This window comes from Thunnus thynnus, chromosome 10, assembly GCF_963924715.1.
Source record: "Thunnus thynnus chromosome 10, fThuThy2.1, whole genome shotgun sequence".
Taxonomy (NCBI): Eukaryota; Metazoa; Chordata; class Actinopteri; order Scombriformes; family Scombridae; genus Thunnus; species Thunnus thynnus.
Genome location: NC_089526.1, coordinates 4,577,338 through 4,596,920, shown reverse-complemented (window position 1 = coordinate 4,596,920; position 19,583 = coordinate 4,577,338). Strand labels below are relative to the sequence as shown.

At 38.6% G+C, this 19,583-nt stretch overlaps 1 protein-coding gene across 1 annotated transcript; it reads right to left on the bottom strand.

Annotated features, from left to right (window-relative positions):
• ctsk (cathepsin K) lies at positions 1 to 18,358 on the bottom strand. The gene is made up of 8 exons (XM_067600515.1): positions 18,205 to 18,358; positions 16,729 to 16,852; positions 11,476 to 11,598; positions 9,797 to 9,949; positions 3,793 to 4,011; positions 1,882 to 2,047; positions 1,078 to 1,186; positions 1 to 860 (listed from the first exon to the last, which is right to left on the bottom strand). Exons 2-8 carry the CDS (start codon positions 16,849 to 16,851, stop codon positions 761 to 763), a joined length of 993 nt encoding a protein of 330 aa, XP_067456616.1. The 5' UTR covers position 16,852; positions 18,205 to 18,358; the 3' UTR covers positions 1 to 760.
• Between the last annotated feature and the right edge of the window lie 1,225 nt (positions 18,359 to 19,583).

The following is a 19,583-nucleotide window of genomic DNA, read 5'->3' as shown; positions in this document are numbered from 1 at the left end:
TTCAAAATGAAACCTTTATTTAATTTCATAGAAAACATCAGTTTACAGTTTAATCATCAGAAAAGTGCTGAACAGAACAATAACAAAAGTCAACATGATCAATAAGAAAAACTGGTTACGATTTTAAAGGAAGAGACTTTTCTCTTCATCAACAGGAAAGGAGGAGCTCCCATTGCCCAGCAACGGTTCCTGTCACACTGAATTGAAAACATCATTGGTTATCACACAGACTGTAATTAAAAACTAGGGACTGAAACTATCACTGACTACCAGCCAAATACTGTGAAAATGTTGGTTGTGCCTGGTGGGTTTGTAGATTCAACTTGGCATTTTGGCACAAAACCAACCTTTGTTCTATGTTACTATGTGTTGCCATTTTGGACTAGATTGGAGGTCTGTTGGTTTGGAGATATGAATGAAAAGGGGTTTAAAGTGCTTCAACTCAAGATAACCAGATGTCCTCATCAGATATTTTTAAGGATGTTGGAATCCAAGACTCCACAACATTTGACCCTTTTCATCACCGGAAGAGTTAATCACAAAAGACTATAAGACCAATTTGAGTTTTATTGTATTGTACAGTGAAGTAATTCAAATATGTATTAGTAAACCAAGAAATATGTCCTGTAATTGTTTGTAGTGATTGCTGACATTTTGGAATGAACTCTGCGTACAATCCAAGCGTGTTCTTTGTGTGTAGTAGTCTTAGCAAAGTCCCTTTGATCTCCTTTGTCTTCCGCTGAGCTTCACACTCTTCTCCTCACATGATGGGGTAGCTGGCGAGGTTGGCGATGCCGCAGAGGTTGCCACGGTTACGTGCCATCAGGATGTAGCCCTTGTGGCCCCAGCTCTCGCTCCAGCTGTCAGGGAAAGACAAAAGACGGCAGACGACAGAGACGGAGAGAAAGACGTGAGAGGAGTTGAGCACCACCAGGAGTCAAACAGCATTTCAGCTCATCAGTTTGTCACCAATACAGCTGACAGAAGGCATCAAATCTGCGCTACACAAACAAACATGTTTCATTTTGGTGGCGTTATGTGCCACCTGATCCTGTTCAGACAGTTGAAGTGTCCCACCTGTTCTTGACAATCCAGTACTTCTTGCCCTTGGGGGTGACTCCGTAGCCCACTGCCAGCACGGCGTGATTGATGTCATCTTTGTTACAGTTGCGGTCGTAGTAAACACCTGGGCACATGACAGAGAGGAAGAGTGAGCGACCTGTGTGAGCCCGAGGCCACGGCAGGAAAGATTCAGAGCTGGAAGTGCATCAGTGAGCCGTTACAGCACGACTTCAAACTTCAAACATACGAAAGCTACAGTGTAGGTCATACAAGTTTTTATATTGATTTCTCTTTTTCAAAACCATCTTGCAAAAAAATTAAACTTGCTTGACATAAGGTAAGTGTTCTCTCACAGTGAGATTTCTACAGTTAAGTTTAAAATTCTCCATGGTGGTGTGTTTAAGGATGCTTCAACTGAGATTTTAGTGACAACTTTTGCCTCAAGACCAGATCCAGCAAACAAAAAGATAATGTTCAGATGTGTTTTCTGTCATTAAAAAGGTTGCAGGTCTGCAGCCCCCTGTGAAATGTTGACTGTTAGAGCTTCCTTAAATGCACCACCAATAGGGAAGGTTTAACACGGTCTCTGCTCATAACTGCATTACAAAAACACAACATAGATCATAAAAATGTAAGTGACTAAATGTACTGGAAAGAGGAAAAAGGCGCTTTTACTATATTTTATGTAAAATTGTAAAGTAGGTGTATGACAATCTCAGTTCGTCTCTACTTTGTCCATGAAATGATACAAAGCATAAAAAGGGGGCAAATAATTCAGCGTCTGTTATCAGAAAACAGACGTGTGACAGGTTCACTGACCTCTCTGGTAGAACTGGAAGCTGCTCTGCGTGGCATCAATGCCCACAGACACCGGACCCACTTTAAACAACGCCACAGCCAGCGAGTGCTCGTCGCCTACCGGGACCTCCTTGTAACCTTTGCATTGAGCTGCCATGCCTGTTGAGTTGTAGCGACAGGGCTGGTCCTGCAGACAAGACAAAAAAAAAAACAGGAAAAAAAGCTTAATATATTTGTTTCTTAATTCTCACTTGATAAACTAGTCAAATAAGAATTAGAGCTGCAAAAGGCAGCGGTACCTGAACTACAACACTCCTCTACAAATCCTCTAATGCGGTGTCAGTAAACTCCACACAGCATGGTCATGGTTAACAACCTGAATGTTTCAAGGTGCTTTATATGAAAGGCCACTATGAATTTCTAAATGACAATGAAAAATGTACAGTAATATAGACTGCAACTTAATCATTTAAAGCAAGAATGGCAAATATTTGATAGTGAATTGAGTATTTTTGGGGTTTGAACTGTTGTTCGTACAAAACAAGACATTTTATGATGTCAACTTGGACTCTAGGAAATTGCAATAAGTATTTCTCTAAAGATGAGTGTCAAATAAGCTGATGATAAAAATAACACCCGTACACTGAACGTTGGGGTTTTTTAAAAAAGTCTACGGTCACATGCACATTTCTCACGTGTCTGATCGCATCCTGCACTTACAAAATGAGGAAGCTGCAGCCTTTCCTCACAACACATAGGTGACTAAAGAGGAAACTGCTTTGTAAGACAATGGCAGAGATTCCACTTCATCATTTCTGCTGAGTCACTTCAGACGACTGTCAAATATTTGCTGCTGCTTTACGGTCAAAATGGTCAACGCTTATGAATTTTTTTTCCTGTTGTGTGTTCATGTGATCGGAGCTACGTGTGACACCCTGACAGCCAAATGAAGAAATGTCAACCACTTTGGTTTCAGTCTGTGTCTGCAACTGTGTTGTGGTAAACAGGCGACTTCTGCTGTCGTCATTTGGATTTTTTTCAGACTCCTGGATATTTATATTTTATAACCAGCATGTTAGAGGAATAGTTCCATATTTGGGGAAATACTTAACACACACTTAACTTATTAGCTTCCTTGTTGAGAGTTAGATGAGAACATTGATACACTCACATGTTTGTACATTCAATCTGAAGCCGGAGCCAGCAGGCCGTTAGCTTAGCTTAGCATAAAGACTCGAAACTGGTGGAAACAGCTAGCCCGGTCCGTCCGACAGTAACTAGATCTGTCTGTTGTCATTTTTATGCTTTGTTTTTTTTGTATGGATTTAAGCAAATGAGATGTTTGTTTTATCATGTTGTTAGTTTTTTTTTAATCTTTGGACACAGCCAGGCTATCTTTCTCTCAATTTAGAAATGATTGAAAGGAAATACAGCAGTTGGCAAATCCAAAATGTTTCCCTGAAATCCACTTTTCAGTGATGTTTGGGACACTTTAAGATTGTATACCTTTCTTTTTCTTTAGGTCTGACCAGTCATAAACTGGTTGTGACTATCACAAACTCTATTAAAGTCCTAATCATTCAGCGAGGTCACCAACAAATACTAATTAAAACTTATGAATTAGTCTCAGTTGCACTCCATCTTGCACTCATGCATTTATGTTTAGGTTACATCAAAGTCTATAAGCGCTTAGGTCAGAGGTTTGGGATTGAGACTGGGTCTAGTTGCAGTTTGTCACAAAACAGGAAGTCTTACTAATAACAATAAGGGAACAAAGTGTTAACATGTGACAGGAAAGCAAATGTGGTGAACCTCAGTTCATGTGGACATTTCATTGCTTCAACAGCAGCAATTTAACCCACTAAAGGGAAAATTTCTTGGTTAATTCCCCAGTATGTCTGGCATTGTCCCTGTAACAGCTCACTTTCTTACCTGTCCAACGTATGGGTAAACCACCTCAGAGTCGATGCCTCCGTTTTCTTGCACATATCGGAAGGCGTTGGTCATGTATCCTCCTCCACAGCCGTCGTTCTCTGTGACGCAGTCCACCAGGTTCTGAGGACTGAGGTCTAGCAGCTGCCCTGTCTGCTTGGCCAGCTGGCCTTCAAGGGCCCCGGCGGAGCTGAAGGCCCAGCAAGAGCCACAGGCACCCTGCGTTTTGACAAGAAGGTGCACATGGTTGGTAACATGGTATAAAAAGAGAATAAATATGTGCACTTTAAGTATGTTACAATTCAGGCAGACTGATATTGTGGAGCTGGTTAGTAGATTCATGCAATTATGTGCTGCCACTTTGGACACCGTAGCTCCTACCCTAACCCATCATGGATTAATGACTGTGTCTGGAGCACTAGAGGGGTATGTAGACATAATGAATGGAAATGGAAAGCTGATGTGCAATTTTAATGCCATGAAAGAGCTTTTAAAAGAGTTTAAAAGCACTGTAAAGTAAGACATTTCCAAATAGTTCTCACATCTTATTGCTGCAAATCCTGACAACCCCAGATTGCTATTAAGGACCATTAACTCTCTTATCTACTGCCCTCCTGATTCCAACAAATCTGTTCTATTGAGAGATGTGAGACATTTTGGTCTTTTTTGGTCGATAAAGTTTCCAGCATTAGAGCCCAAATCAGACATCTCTCTTTATTCTACCACACAGTGAGACGTATCAGGGTTTTTATTCATTTTATCTGGTATCTCCAGTCAGATTTACTGAGGATGATTAACGGCATGAAATCTTCCTCCTCTCCTTTAGATATTTTACCCACAAGACTTTTAAAAGAGGTTTCTGCCTTTTTATCTTCAGATATTTTATCAATATTTAAGAATTCTTTAACTTCAGGGATTATTCCTCCAATTTTTAAATTGGCTGTGGTGCAACCCCTTCTAAAAAAGTCAAACCTTGACACCGACGATCTTAATAATTTTAAACCCATATCTAAATTACCCGTCCTTGCCAAAATACTGGAGAAAGTGGTATATTCTCAGCTCATATCATTTATGAATGACCATTCACTCTTTGAAAAGTTTCAGTCTGGTTTTCAAATTCATCATCGTACAGACACTCCACTTCTAAAAGTTTTAAATGACATTAGTATGAATTCAGATCGAGGTTGTTGTACTGTTATGGTGTTGTTAAACCTCTGCGTTTGATACAGTTGATCATGGCATATTAATTGATCGATCGACTAGAAAACTGGGTAGGCATGACTGGGACTGCTCTAGACTGGTTCAAGTCTTACCTGAGTGACAGTTCCTGCTGGGAATGTCTTCTCTAGCTATGCAAATATCATCTGTGGCGTTCCACAAGGGTCTATTCTTGACCCTTTACTGTTCTGTATCTACTTGTTACCACTGGGTCAAGTTATCCACAACTCCAGTATACTGAAGTGATGGTGTTTGGACCAAAAGCATACAGGGATCGTGTAAATCAGAGTTTAGTTTCCCAAGGTTTGCAGTGCACCCATGAGGCCAGAAATCTGGGAGTAACCTTTGATTCAGAGCTGAACTTCTCTAAACATTTCAGCAATATCACCAAATCAGGAGGATGCACAAACTCTTATTCATGGTTTTGTTTTCAGCCATCTAGGTTACTGTAACTCATTATTTGCTGGACTGCTCCAAAAGTCCATCAACCAACCTCAACTTGTACAAAATACCACAGCTAGGGTTCTTACAAGACCTCCAAACAGAGCACATTTCCCCTATTCTCGCCTCATGGCACTGGTTACCAGTGGTCTTCAGAATTGACTTTAAAATTTTATTGCTTGTTTTTTTTTTTAAATCACTAAGCGACCTTGCCCCATCTTACACTATCGACGTTCTTACACCCCTTACACCCCTGCTCATGCTCTCAGATCTGCAGACCAGCTGTTGCTCTCGGTCCCCAGAGCGAAGCTTGAGACAGTACGGCTCTACAACTGTGGAATAACCTTCCACTGAGAATCAGACAAGCTACCTCGGTGACCTCTTTTAAAATTCTTAAAAATTGAATTTTTATAAAATGGCTTTTAAGAAGAGTTTTTTCTTTTATCATTTAGTTATTCTTAAGATTTTTTATTCACTGTTTTTTTTAATCTATGTTTCTGTTTCTGGATCGAATTGAAATTATTCTAATTTGTAATTACACTGTGTATTTTCAGTTTTTATGTTTATGAAGCACTTTGTAAAGTTGTTTTTTGAAAAGTGCAATATAAATAAAGTTAATTATTACTATTATTCATCTAAATAACAAAATAAGAAAAGAACTATGACAAAAAAGAAAATTAAATCAGCAGAAAAGGGGGCAGAGTAATTAATTTACAACAAATCTCAAAATGAGAGGAAAATTGCCTCATAAATACCCTATTAGCCTAATGGAAATCAAACTGATCGATTAATGAGAAATGAAAAACAAAAAGAAACAGTGTGTGCATTCTCCTGTGTGTCCACTGAGGGGCAGACTTTGACCACTTTCATTCTGTTGGTTGGATCAAAGAATGTCACTATTGTTCTTACACAGTGTGGTTGTTTGAACAGGAGTGTGCACATGTTACACAGTAATAATCTGGTGATATTTTACTGGACTGAACTGATTCACCTACACATTAACAATATGGGACACACTGATATTGTGTTTTTAAGTTACTTCAATGAATCAAACACCTCTGCTATGATCATCTGTGTAGGTCAACCAAACAATATAGAATGAACAAATTTTTAATAAAGGTTTGGAGCAAAGTTTTAAAAGATTAATATTGGCGTGATTTTTATTGTTTAAGGTCTTTACTTCCAATAAAGGGAAATCTTAATCCTACAGCATAAAATGATCTTTTAGACAATGGTGTGCCTCCATCTTTGTGGCAACTGTTTGGATAAGACACTTTACTGTTTTGACATGACAATGGCTGCGTGCACAAAGTCAGGCTAACGAAATGGTTTTCCCAGTTTTGTGTGGAATAACTTCACTGCTCTAATCCAGGGCTGGCCTTATCACCCAGCATCACTGTCAGACCTCACTAATACTCTTGTGGCTGGATGGGAGCAAATCCCTGCAGCCAGGTTTCAACATCTTATTGGAAAGCCTTCCCAGAAGAGTGGAGGCTGTTATAGCAGCAGATTAATGACATATTAAACAATCATAAATGGATGTAATGTGCAGGTGTCCACATAAATTTGGCCTTGTTGTGTTTTTAGTAATAGATATCGCCTACACACAACTTACCTAAAGGCCAGTATCGTCTGACCCAAACTGATTTCGGTCTAGGAGAGCAGTTTTTTGAGTTTTGTAAAAAGAAGTTTAATCTAATTTGACATCTGAAGCAGAATTTTAACACCTGTTTTCCTCCAAAGAACAGGATCCCCTGGCCTGTGCTGGAGAACAGAGCTGCTGTGTTCATGCTCTCTCAGTCCTGAAACATTAAACCTCAATTAGAGTCATTGTCTGAATCTTTAACACTTGCTTGGCTTTGAGTTAAACCACCTCTGCTGCTCCTCCTCAAGGCAAAGACTCTAACATAATGCTGCTCTGGGCTGCTCCCAATTTAAAAACTGCAAATTTGTAATCACATCAGTTCACAGGGCAGATGTTCTGAGTGCAACATTGAGCTCTGGTATGACTGAAATATTCTTCTAACAAACAAAATATCAAACACAAAACCCAGTCACCATAAAGTGCGCTGGGGAGACAGCAGAGGGGTTGTTAGTATGCAGAGAGTGCAGTCAGTTTGCTGCATAATTCATGAACAACAAGGAGCTTAGGAGCAGCTCAATAAATCCTGTTTATGGCTGCAGTTTGTTTTGTATCCACCAGAAGGCGACAACATCCTGCACATAAACTGATATCAAAACGACAAATACTGAAACAAAGAGTTAAACAGCAGAATCTAATGGTAATAAAGATAAAGATCAAGCTTAAATTTGCCCAGTCTACCTCTAAAATCAGCTGCAATCAATCTTTGTTGAGGATAAAAGAAAAAGTGTGTTAATTTTAGGCTGATTTGCATAATTTTTAAGTTAATAAACCTGCCAAATAATGTGGATTTTAGTATTTGCCTCACAATACCTGCTACAAAAGCATAGCAAATATGTGTTCCTGTTTGCTAAAAACGCCAAAATCTAAAAAACTAAACACAAAGATGTATAATATTACATAACCAAACCAAAATATCAAACCCCGCCGAGCCTTCTGTGCTTCATTATCAGCCCTGATGTTCATTAGATACCATGACATCACTCCGGCGTTAATCTGCCTGTTAGCAGAAAGCACAGATGTACTCCATATTTCAATCTATGTACTTTCTGCTCGACCCTTGTTTACATAAATAATACCCCGGCTGTCCAATCCACTCACAATGACTAATTACATTTAATAACCAAATCCATTTCTTTGTTTTCAAAGACCATTAGCAGTGAGAACAGGCTGTTTCCTCCAGCGGGTTACGTGATCGTACTCTAGCTGGGATTGTGTGCTTCCTTTTCCGATTCTGGAGCAGCAGGAAGGTTGATACTAGGGAGGAAAAATTGGAGGTTGTTTCATGGTATTTTTCCGAAAGCTTTTACATAAGAAAAGATTTACATCATACTCTGAATCTCATGCATTTCAGCCTTTTTTTTAACGCTACGGAGTGCTGCTCTAAAACATGTTGGAGAAGGTTTTTGAAGTATTTCATTTCAAAGCAGCAACAAATCAAAAGGCTTTTCACTGTCTGGTGTAAACCTTGTACCATCACTGCAGGCTACTGGAGAACTACAATTTACTGAGCTTTGAGAATCTTAGATTATTCTCAAATTTGTGCCTAGTTTATAAAATTTTAAATGGTTTGGCCGCTTCCTCCACTATGTGACTTTGTGTACACTCACTCAGTAAGTTCTGTTAGATCCTCCACAATATCCTCTATACAAGATTGGACCAGAGCTCCATCTATGGTCTCATTAGCACAGGTAGTCTTGCTTTTAATTTGACAAATTACATTATTCATTTCTAATTGACATTGTGGGTGTATGTGATGTGCTGTTGTGTAGAGCTTTGTATTTTTTGTTCTGTGTGTTTTTGCTTTGTACCGTTTGTTGTTGTGCGAACTGCAGATGTAAATTAGCTTTGAGCTAACTCTGGTGCAGTGCATCTTTTATGCTAAAATCTGTACACTGTCCCGAATAAATCAATACAATACAATACAATCTCCAAAACAATCATGTCAGCTTTTTTTCTGGACCTGTTCTTGAACTCACCTAATGACATTTGTAAGGATTTCATAAGACCAATTGGATAAAACAATATTTTAATATTTATCTTGATATTTCCTGCCTTTTACTCTCTTACTAACACTGTTCTGTACTAGCTTTTCTCAGAGTCCCTAAAACCCTTAAACAAACTTCATTACAGGCCAAAACCCTGTCTATTGTCAAGGTTGACAGGAGTAGTGAGAGTAACTTCCTCCAACGTGAGACGCTGGCAGTTCCTGTTTTGTTTCTGGTAAAATATGATACAGTCATATGATGCGGTTTTGGTTGCTGGGTGTACTGAGGTGTGTCGCTTTTATCATGTGATCTCAGTATGTGATCACATTGAAATTTTCTCTTGCACGAGCCCTGTCTTCGCTCGTGTTTTGATAAGGTGTTTTTGTTCATTGTCAAATTTTCTAGAACTGAGACACTGTGCGGCCAAATATTTAGTCAACCAACAGGTTCTTTCACTTCCTTCTTGTGTGTTGTTGTTACTGCCTGCACCTACCTACATTAAACACCTGTAGGATTATTATTTGTAATTCTCATGTTAATCAGACATTTTATGAATAGGGTTCTGAGTCTAATAGCTCCATTAATGCACAGACTTTTTCAGCCATCATGCTAGCCTCATGCTAATTGATTATTACTTCTTCTATTTAAACTGTACATTTTTTCAAGTGCAGCTGCTAAAAAACAAACAAATCTCAAAGTTTGAATCAAATCTGACCTGGTTCTTCACTGGAGTCACCATGCCCTTCTTGCGGTAGTCGACAGATTTGGGAATTTTGGACACCTTGTCGTCCAGAGACATGGTGAAGCTGCGCTCGCTGTTCATCGGGACCTGCAGGCCGGTCATCTTCTCGACCACTTCCTCTGACGTCTGCATGGACAGAGACACAGCTACGTTATATTTTAAAACACAGGTTTGTAGCTGAGGGTCTTCTGTGCAACAGCAGAATGAGTTTCTTGATCAAAAAACATTACGAGAAGCAAAAAGTTCAGAGGTCAACAGTCGGTTGTACCACCGCCAGACATAGAACAAATTGAAGAAGATATAGGAGAGAGGGGGATTTGATTCAGCAGGGTGATGGAGGATGAAAAGTATTTCATGAAGAGATGGGTTTTACAGTTTACTCCAAAGTGAAATGTCACTTTCTGTGCTGTACTGATGTCAAAAAGGGACACCAGAAGATGTATAAAAGTATATATATATATATGAAAAAGCTACAACATTTATAAAACAATGCCATAAAAGACGGAATAGAAGAGAGAGCAATATGAAGAGCAAAAGAGGAGGTAAAATAGCAGAGAGTTGTTGTTAATTTTTACGTGACTTCAGCGTCATTTGTTGGCTGTCATAGTGAAACCGATGGTAATACGATATTTAGCAAACATAAAAAAATCCTGCCATTTATTATCATCAGAATTCCCCCGGTGCTTTCATTACAGCTCAGTCTGCACGCAGAAAGATCATTAATGGAAGAAATACAGACCATCTGTTAATTTTTATTTCATTTCACTTAAGTGGTTCCTGTTAAAATGAAAATGGAAATGCATCCTTCGTTTCCCGGCCACCTGTTCTCACATAAACATGAAATTGGCCATTCAGGCAGAATTTGAACATGTATACATGTTCCTGCCGCTAATAAATGAGCCTAAGCCCTGGCATGCTAGTTTTAGGCATCCCCCCTTTTCCCACCTACTTTTGATATACAGCTTGTTACAGCCAGCATCTTCATGCAGAAACAGACTATCAGTCATGACGTGCGCTGACATACGTGTCTGACTACAGCTGATTTAAGGCCACCAAATCCATTTTATGTCACCTCACTGGGATGCAGCATGCATGAGTGAAGCAGAAACACGCTTGATGACAGCCGAGTGCAGCAGCTAAGAGCCAGAGGAAAAATATGAATATCTGATATATTTAATCTGGAGACATGAACATGTGATACAAAATCAGATGCTGAGGTTAACGTCACACGAGCTATTAAATACTTGTTGTGACAGCTGGTTAATTTTTACTTAATTTATCTGAGACAACAGGGTGAACGTTGGCACCACAGCAGCTGGGCTGAGCCAGTGGTATCATAACATAAAAATAATAAATAGTAAAGAAATAGTGACTTGATTGGTATTTGGGGAGATACCTCTGTGCTACAGAGATGGAAAAGTGATGGAGCAGGAGCGGCCAGAAATACTGTAGATAACAAAAATGGTGTCCACAGCATTGTGCAGGACATTGTGAAAGTATGCAAGACAAGGCAAAAGAATGCTACACTGATGCACTGCATGGGGTAAAACAACAAACTGTTTTCATTCTTAATGTCTGTATATTTGTCAGATCAGATTTGAGCGAGAAATGTGAGCTCAAGCATGCAGACCTGCCTCAGTGTCTGTACTCACCATGTCTCCCAGGTGGTTCATCCCCATCTCAAAGGAGTGTATGCCCAGCGCTGCCTCCTGGTTATGTGCATCGATCATAAGCATGTTCTTCTCCCAGATGGCCCTGCGAATACCCTCTTCATCCTGCGACAAACAAGGGTGCTCATTTCACTTTGTGTCAAGAGGAAAACATAAACTGTACACTTCACTTTAACACCTTTAACAGCACTTTTATCTTTCTAATTTTCTAGTTTAGGATGAGATGTAAAGCCCTGTGATGAACAACATGTTCGGGCTGCTGACAGAAACAAACAGTGGAGTTTACGTTTGGCTTCCATGATCGCTTGAATGCAAACACCTGATAAATATGAAGTGATCACAACATTTCAAGACTTTAGGAGTCGATCACAGGAAGGCATCATTAAACAATTGCATAGAACTGAAAACAACTGCAAACAAAGTCAGACAACAGAACGCTGCACTTCTTGTCAATATTTGGAGCATTTGAAGGTATAATTCAGGTCGTATTCAGTCTAGAAATTTGAACTTTGGAGCATCCAACCCCTACAGTGAGACACAGTAATGGAGTCAGCAGCTATTTCTTCACCACTACTGTGACACTGATAGTCCTCATAAAGGGGTCATAACATGTACAGAAATTTACCCAATATGTCCTATATTTCAGTCTTCAAGGATAGGTTAGGTATATTGGATCAAAAGTTAGGTGAACACTGAAAGAGGTTTTGCTTGCTGTAATCATTAATTCTGTTCATATTGGTCAATAAAAGCTCCCTCACCAATGTGCTTTCAATGTAAGTGATGTCGGTCCAAAAAAAAAGTTCTAATCAAGTGGATATCTTCCACAGTTACAGTCTTTTTAGTACAAAATTCCCTCTTTGTGTTTCCCTCTTGAGCTGCAGTGGAGGGATAGTAACAAAAAGAGGAAAATTTGTACTGAAAAGACTTGATTTGACTAATTTGGTCGGCTGAAATCATATTAGCTTCACATATTTTTACATATTTGCAAGGAAGGACGGCTGTGGATTTTGTCTCCCACCACACTGAAAGCACATTAGGCAGAAATCCTTCAATGGCAGCAAGCAAAACCTGTTTCAGTGTTCATATGGTCACCTGATGATTGTTTAAGAAAGATTTGAAAAAGTTTTTCTTGCTTCTTTCCTTCCTGCATCAACACCTGACAGCGGAAAGATATTAATCTGGGCAAATAGGGCAAATATACCTTTTAATTAGCAAAGAAAAGAAGCTTGTCTCTGATACAGCCCCCATTTCATTAATTAGGCCAATTAAATCAGTGCACTTGCACTTACACTCTTCCCTAGTACAGCTTACAGCAACATAATGATCCAATGCAATTTGTGTTAAGATAGTGCTTTATGTTTTATTTTTACATAGAATATTTGTGTCTCATCATCACTATGTGTGTCTAGTATGTGCCAAGAAACATCTATGTCTTTCATTTATAAGCAAACTGTTGAAGTTCAATATGTGAATAAGATACAGCCAAGTGCTTGTTTGGTTACCTATTATAAACCCATGCTTTACTGTTGGTACTATTCATGGTCTTAACAACCATTAGCATAACTAGAATAATTATTTCTCTCTAGATATCCATTCCACTAATGGAAAATGCAAATGATACGAGGAGACTTTGATTCTATTACAGTGGAGTCAGTTCAAGGAGGGTTGAATTAGACGAGGAATACTGATTAAAACATCTTGAGAGAGAGAGAGAGCTATGCCGTCTTTTCTGCCGACTACACAAGAATGTAAATATGCACCCGATACAATAATGATCATATGAATGCACACACACACATTCAAATGAATAAATGCATGTACACAAAGATACTGCAGTACTGTAGATAAACTGCACACACACACACACACTCCACAGATGTAAAGCGGTGACCTCTAGCCGGAGGTGAAGAGCGGAGGGATGACAGATGTTCATTGAGTGCCGGAAGTAAATTCACAGTCGGCTTTGGTTTAACACCAACTAAACTACATTTCACTTCGTTCTTCACAGCCAAAGAAAAACTAGAATGAAAAAAAGAAGGGGATTTTATTTAAAGAGAATCTGAGACATGGAGTCAGGTGTGAGGAAATTCCACTGCTGGGATTTTTTAACACCTGCTGACTGCTGTAAATTGACCTCAAATGAAACTACACTAGCAAGAAAGGATGACGTGTTTTTTGTGCATATGATTTCAGTTGATCAGATTGGTTAAAAGGCCTGTTTTTGCATGATTAAGTCCTTAAAGAGGAACTTGTTGATGCAAAGTAAGAAAAACAGACAGTCAGTTTGGCAAAAGTGGGTCTACAGCCTTTTGGAAATTAACTTATTTGAATTACTGGCTGAGGATGACAAAGATGAAGTCACAGTAAATTCTCATTGTGCATGTCCTGCTTTACTTTTGGTTCTCTGTTCTCTAACTCCATCTGTCTTGTTTCCACTCCGGGCCAAAACAAGGAAGTAGAGCAACCAGTGCTGCCCTCACATTTTCTTGCTTTTCCATCTGACATTGTTTCCCTCAGTATTTACAGCATGTAGCCTATTACACGTGTGGTTTAAGTTTCGAATGTCAAATGCGATCACATGTTTTTTTTACATATGTGTTAAAGATTTACAGCTAATGATGTTAGATAACTCTCCGGCTCACTGGGGATAAGTAGCTGCTGTGTATGTGTGTTTCTTTTGTGGACACACACATCTGTCAGCAGTGATTCTTGTTTTGGCAGAGAAGGAGCTCCTCTTGATGATAAGGTGGATCTTAGAAGCTGAGGCTGGAAATATCTTTTCTTTCACATCAAACTCTGAAGAGGAGATGCGTAGCCATCATTACCAGAAAGAATATGTTTTTTTTTTCATAAATAATCTGACAATTGCCAACGTATGCATCCCATGATGATGTTCTTTGTTTCCACTTTTCCTTAATTTCCAAGTGATTCTATTTGTGGAAATCTGCACACTGAAATAAATTAGCAGAGAACAATAAGGGAATCAGGCTGTCAGCTGTATATCACAGAACAAGGTGACAAGGCAGTGACAAGAGACATCTGGTATTAATAAAAAATACATATATAATATAATAATTACATTTACTCTAGCCCAGAATTTAAAGAAACAACAGTTCATAAAATGTCACTTTTTGACAAGCAATAACACCCTACCTCAAATAAATATTCACAGTATTGTCATATCTGACCATGTCGGCTTTTACCTCAACTTTAACTCCACCTCAATATTAAATCACTTTGGTAAAAACTACAGAAAACTGTCCTACATCAGTCTCTCCTTTCAGCTAAATGAAATAAGACACCAGAACTTTGTGCTATTTTTTAAACTTCTTGCCTGCAATACAGCAGAACATAAACATTACAATAATCACAATAATCTAATAATCACAAAAATCCGAAAAGTCTATATGTTGATGATACAATTGTATTCACTCAAACACCATGAATAAAAGTAGCTCAACAATCTTAATATTTGGGTGGGCTGGCATCACCCAATATTCTAAAATACTTTCAACTTCAGTACATAATGAAATGGATAAACTTCTAATGCAATTCTTCTTCTACAAACAGACTTTCTGCAGTAACAACACTGAATGACCTCCTTCACATCTGTAATTGTAATATTCTAAAAGCAAAAGTCAGCCCAACCTGTAACAATATCTACAACTCATCAAACCTGCATTAATTGATTTTTGGCCTCTTGGGGGCAGCAGAAACAACACAACACTGACATATCATCACCTTTAGAGTTGATATGTTGAACTTAGCAAACAGTTGCTTATTTACACCCAGATTATAAAGGATTGACTCATCTATCAGATACGTCTAATAATGAGTTGTTATAATCATTTTAATTACAAAATCAACATACAACACTAAACATTGGCAACCAGACAGAACAATAATGCCATCTAAATGTAGATTCAGTATCACCATATAGTTACTTAAACCCTTTAAGTATAAATTTGTAATTGAGCAAATTGCGCATTGACCTGTAGAGTGAATGCAGCTTGAATAAACTTCTAAGAGGAACATCTGCACGGTTAAATGTTCTCTTGGCAGAGCCGCATCCTCCCAAATAAATATACACCAGACTGGTGACAGCAAAAACAGGCCGACCGAGAAAGAGAGGAGACTAACAGTGAACTGACTGGCTGTTAAATTGACTCAGATGTAGACAGACAGTGAGTCAAACACGAAGACGTCCACATGTTGAGTTGAACTCACTGAAGCAAAGAGAGACAGGAGGCAAACAACAAACACCATACAGTACTGACGCACTTAAAGGGGGGTAAAGTCACTGATATTTGGAGAAATGTTCTGGTGAGAGACAGCAGCGGTGCACACTGAAACTCTAGTTCTAATTAAGATGTGACTTCTTTTCTTATTAATGCTTCCTCTTTCTTGGTCCTGACTTTTGTTGCAACTTCTACAGAAAAATGGGTTTGGTGCCAATCCCAAGAAATTTGCAACACTGCAAATATGAGTAATTTAAATGAAGGCAGTGATTGGACAAAGTGTGGACATTGTGCAAGTGTGCAGCTTCAATTTGCACATGATTGTTTTTTTTTTATATATATATTTAATTCTGATCCTTTCATTTTGATTGTCAAGCAAGTTGTGCAATTAGGTTTCCTCAGTTGAAGAGAGCAAGTCACATGAGACTGTTCTCACCAGAGAACCAAAAGCATTATCAATATGTAAAAGTAAGTTTTAGGAAGAGGAATCATAGTGAGTTCAGATTTTAGTATAGTGATGTGCACTAAATGTCTTTTTCTACAATATGTTGCTTGTTTTTTTTTTGTGCAGAACTATTATTTTACTATTCAGAACTAAGACAGAAACGTTTTAACCTGATGATGATGACAAGATGTCTTTTTTAAAAGCTTGAGTAAAATGCAAATTTTTCTATCAATCTGTAATTTAGCACCAGGTGCTCCACATCTGCTGCACAATTCCTCATGCAAAACCCCAAAACATGTATTGTTATATGTTGGTATCTGATATGTTAGTCTCTTATGGGCTCTTAAGGCTTGTTAAGTCCCTACCTCTCATGTTGGCCACTTACCGAAGGCCTTTTCAAAGTGGTTATAGGTATATCTGCCTGTCCTTCATGATTTTTCTCTTTATAATCCCTTTTGTTATGAAACCTTGCTGTGTTCTTATTTTGCACCGTAGTGCACTTTGTAACATTTTGCTGAAGTATGCATACAGGAAATAGGAACACACACTGACCAGGCCGTTGTATTCTCTCCTGTGTGTGACCTTCCACTGCTCCCACTGGGCGTCCAGAGTGGCTTCGTCCAGATGGGCCAGAGCTGAGGCCACCAGCAGCAACACACACACGCACGGCAACATCCTGGAAGAGCAACAGCACATAAACACAGACGCAAGGGTTCAAATACATACACATACATCATTATGTCTGACTCAGGAATTGTTCTCAGTGTGGTCAGAGAGTCGTTCCGCAGAAAGAAATCAAATTATGGTTTCTATAGACTGTTTTACTGTTTAATCACTGTGTTTATATTTTTATATTTCCCTCTAACACCTGATTTCAGAGGGAAGTTCTGCATAACAACCAGCAGTCAGCTGTTAGTCTGAGAGCTGTTTCCTTTCTGCCAGGAAAAAAATAGTCTTGAGGGGAAAATACTGAACTCATGCCAATTTTTTTGAAGTCTTGTTTTCCTTTGACACAAAAACGATCAAATTTGGGGCGTAAATTAATATCATCTGTCAGCAGTAGCTTCATACCGGACATGTGAGTAGCAGCCACCCACATAAAGAGTCAAATACAGCGACATAAACAAGCTAACTTTGTTGTTGTTTTGTTGGAAAAGTTCACTCTCCAAACTTAACCAGTGCGGAACATTTTCGCAACCTTTGCTTCTCTCTGCTTTCCTGCCCGTCTGTCATTCATCAGCTTCTCCTTGTTGTTTTATTACATCCTGCTTCTAATCTGCATTTTGCGACTGTTGTTTCCAGAAAAAGGCCACTGACCTGTCGAGTTTAAATAAACTAAAAGCAGAAATGAAACTGTGTATTCACTGTGTGATCTGAACTGCTTTACATTTTAAGCTTCCCACACACATTGATTAAATCTACCATGGTTTCACCTCTGGGTGAATCAACAGAAATGCCATCATTTAAATAGCAGCCTCTTGTGATCTATGCAAATAATGTACAGTTTACAATATATGCAATGTGCTGTATTGCTGTATGGGTCATGGATATTCCCATGGTATTAGTTGCTTTATGTTTAAAAAACCCCACAATGTACATAAAGCATCTGTATTTCTAATCCTTTTTTGCATGAGTACTTCACGTTAACTCACCAGCAGCTCAGACTTCCAAAACTCCTATTCTGTTAAGGTGCAACTGGGTCAAAATCATTCTTGCCTAATCCTAATCCTATTAGTGTTAATTACTTTCTTAGCTGGAAAAAATACTTATGGATTTATCTGAGCCTCAATTCAAAGGGAAAGCATTTTAAAAAGTCAAACTCATAATCTTTACTGAAATGAAATGAAATGAATTCTGCGTCGTTTTGGTTCAGTTAAGTTCACTTACACATAAGTTGGTTTACCTCAAGTGCAACACATTACTATTAGTCTTGTCTAATCCTTTAAGACTCGCCAGGAGACAGACATAACAAAACTGAAAGTAAAGCTCTTTAACAGGAAATCAGTCAACTTCTTTTTTTTTTTTTACCTTAAATCCAAAAAAGTCAGAGTTTAGTGAAGTCCTCTTGAGTCTACTGCCTTGTTCCTCTGCTGCTGCCGAAGTAGGTCAGTGTGTGAGTTTATATCTGTTGGATTTTGAGGAAGTACAACGGGAGCTCCAGGTTTGGGGAGGAGTTTTTCTTTTTTTTTTTTTTTCCAAAGTGGGGGAATTACATCTGGTTTCACTCGGAGAGCAAAGATCCATAAACCAGATGATGTCAGGTGTCGGATTACACAGACGCCTCTGACAACTTCACAGACTGGCGGTGAACTCTGTGCTCTGACGCTGCTTAAAAATACTTGGGATTTTTTTTTAATTAAAGTTAGATGTTGGACTATATTCTCTGTCGAACCTCAAACGCCAGTTTAATAATTTATCAGACCTTTGTAAAACTTTATGCACTTTGCTCTGGGCTGTAATGTTTATGAATCAACATGATATCAAAGAGGAAAAGGCTTCCAGACTGCAGCTATTACTTAGTTTAAATAACAGTAAAGCATTTTAAAGAATAATTCTGTACTTAATGTAGATGAATGGATGAACCCTGAGGCGGTCTACTGGCTTGACAGAACCAGGTGAATTTGGAATACATTACACCTCTCTCCAGCATTTTTTCCGAACCTAATGTTTATGTAAAGTAACATCCATTAAAATGCAATGTGACACTTTTCTGTTGAATTAATTTCCAGGGATTGATGAGAAAGTAAAAAATCCTTCCTCAGCAATGTCACATAATCTTTAACAGCAACAACTTGGAGAAGATTGTCTGTATTTGTTTTGGAGCTGCAAAATCGCCCTTTTACAGGAGGAAATGAAAAGGATACTGAACTAAAGAAAGTGCAAAGTTGTGTGTAAGCCCTGCTGTTTATTTGTAATATTTCACTTATTAGGCTACTTAAAGGGGACATTTCCAGGTCTATATGTTTACAGAACCCACTCTGTTGTGATTGGGTTGCTATAAACAATAGTCATAGGATTTCACTGGGATTTTACTCAAAATGTAGACTCCTCAAATACATTTGTTCATGTTCGAGCCAAAATCTGATCCAAAATATGCGAACAGCCGGTGGAACAACCTTAGCAACAAAGACTGCAGAACGCATGGCTGTTTGTGGGCGTGGGTAAATGATCAGATATCAGTTTCATGGAGAAGTAGAAGTAATTGAAATGTTCAGAGTAGCATGAAGCCCTGGCCTTTGACCTTTAGGAAACATTTTTACATATGTTCACATCAAGTTTTGGAACTTTGTCTCTGTTTAACATAGACATCCAACATTATCACAGTAAATAAATGACAGAAATACTTAAATCCTCCAGCCATGTAAAGTATGATGCTGGGTTTATGATGTAGATTCTGTTTACTACTA

Excerpts from the sequence above, each read along its gene's own strand:
- ctsk (XM_067600515.1), bottom strand. The coding sequence starts at position 16,851 with ATGTTGCCGTGCGTGTGTGTGTTGCTGCTGGTGGCCTCAGCTCTGGCC. Across the intron at positions 4,012-9,796 it reads TGACTCCAGTGAAGAACCAG|GGTGCCTGTGGCTCTTGCTG; the intron begins GTCAGATTTGAT and ends GTCAAAACGCAG. Across the intron at positions 1,187-1,881 it reads CTTCCAGTTCTACCAGAGAG|GTGTTTACTACGACCGCAAC; the intron begins GTCAGTGAACCT and ends TCATGTGCCCAG.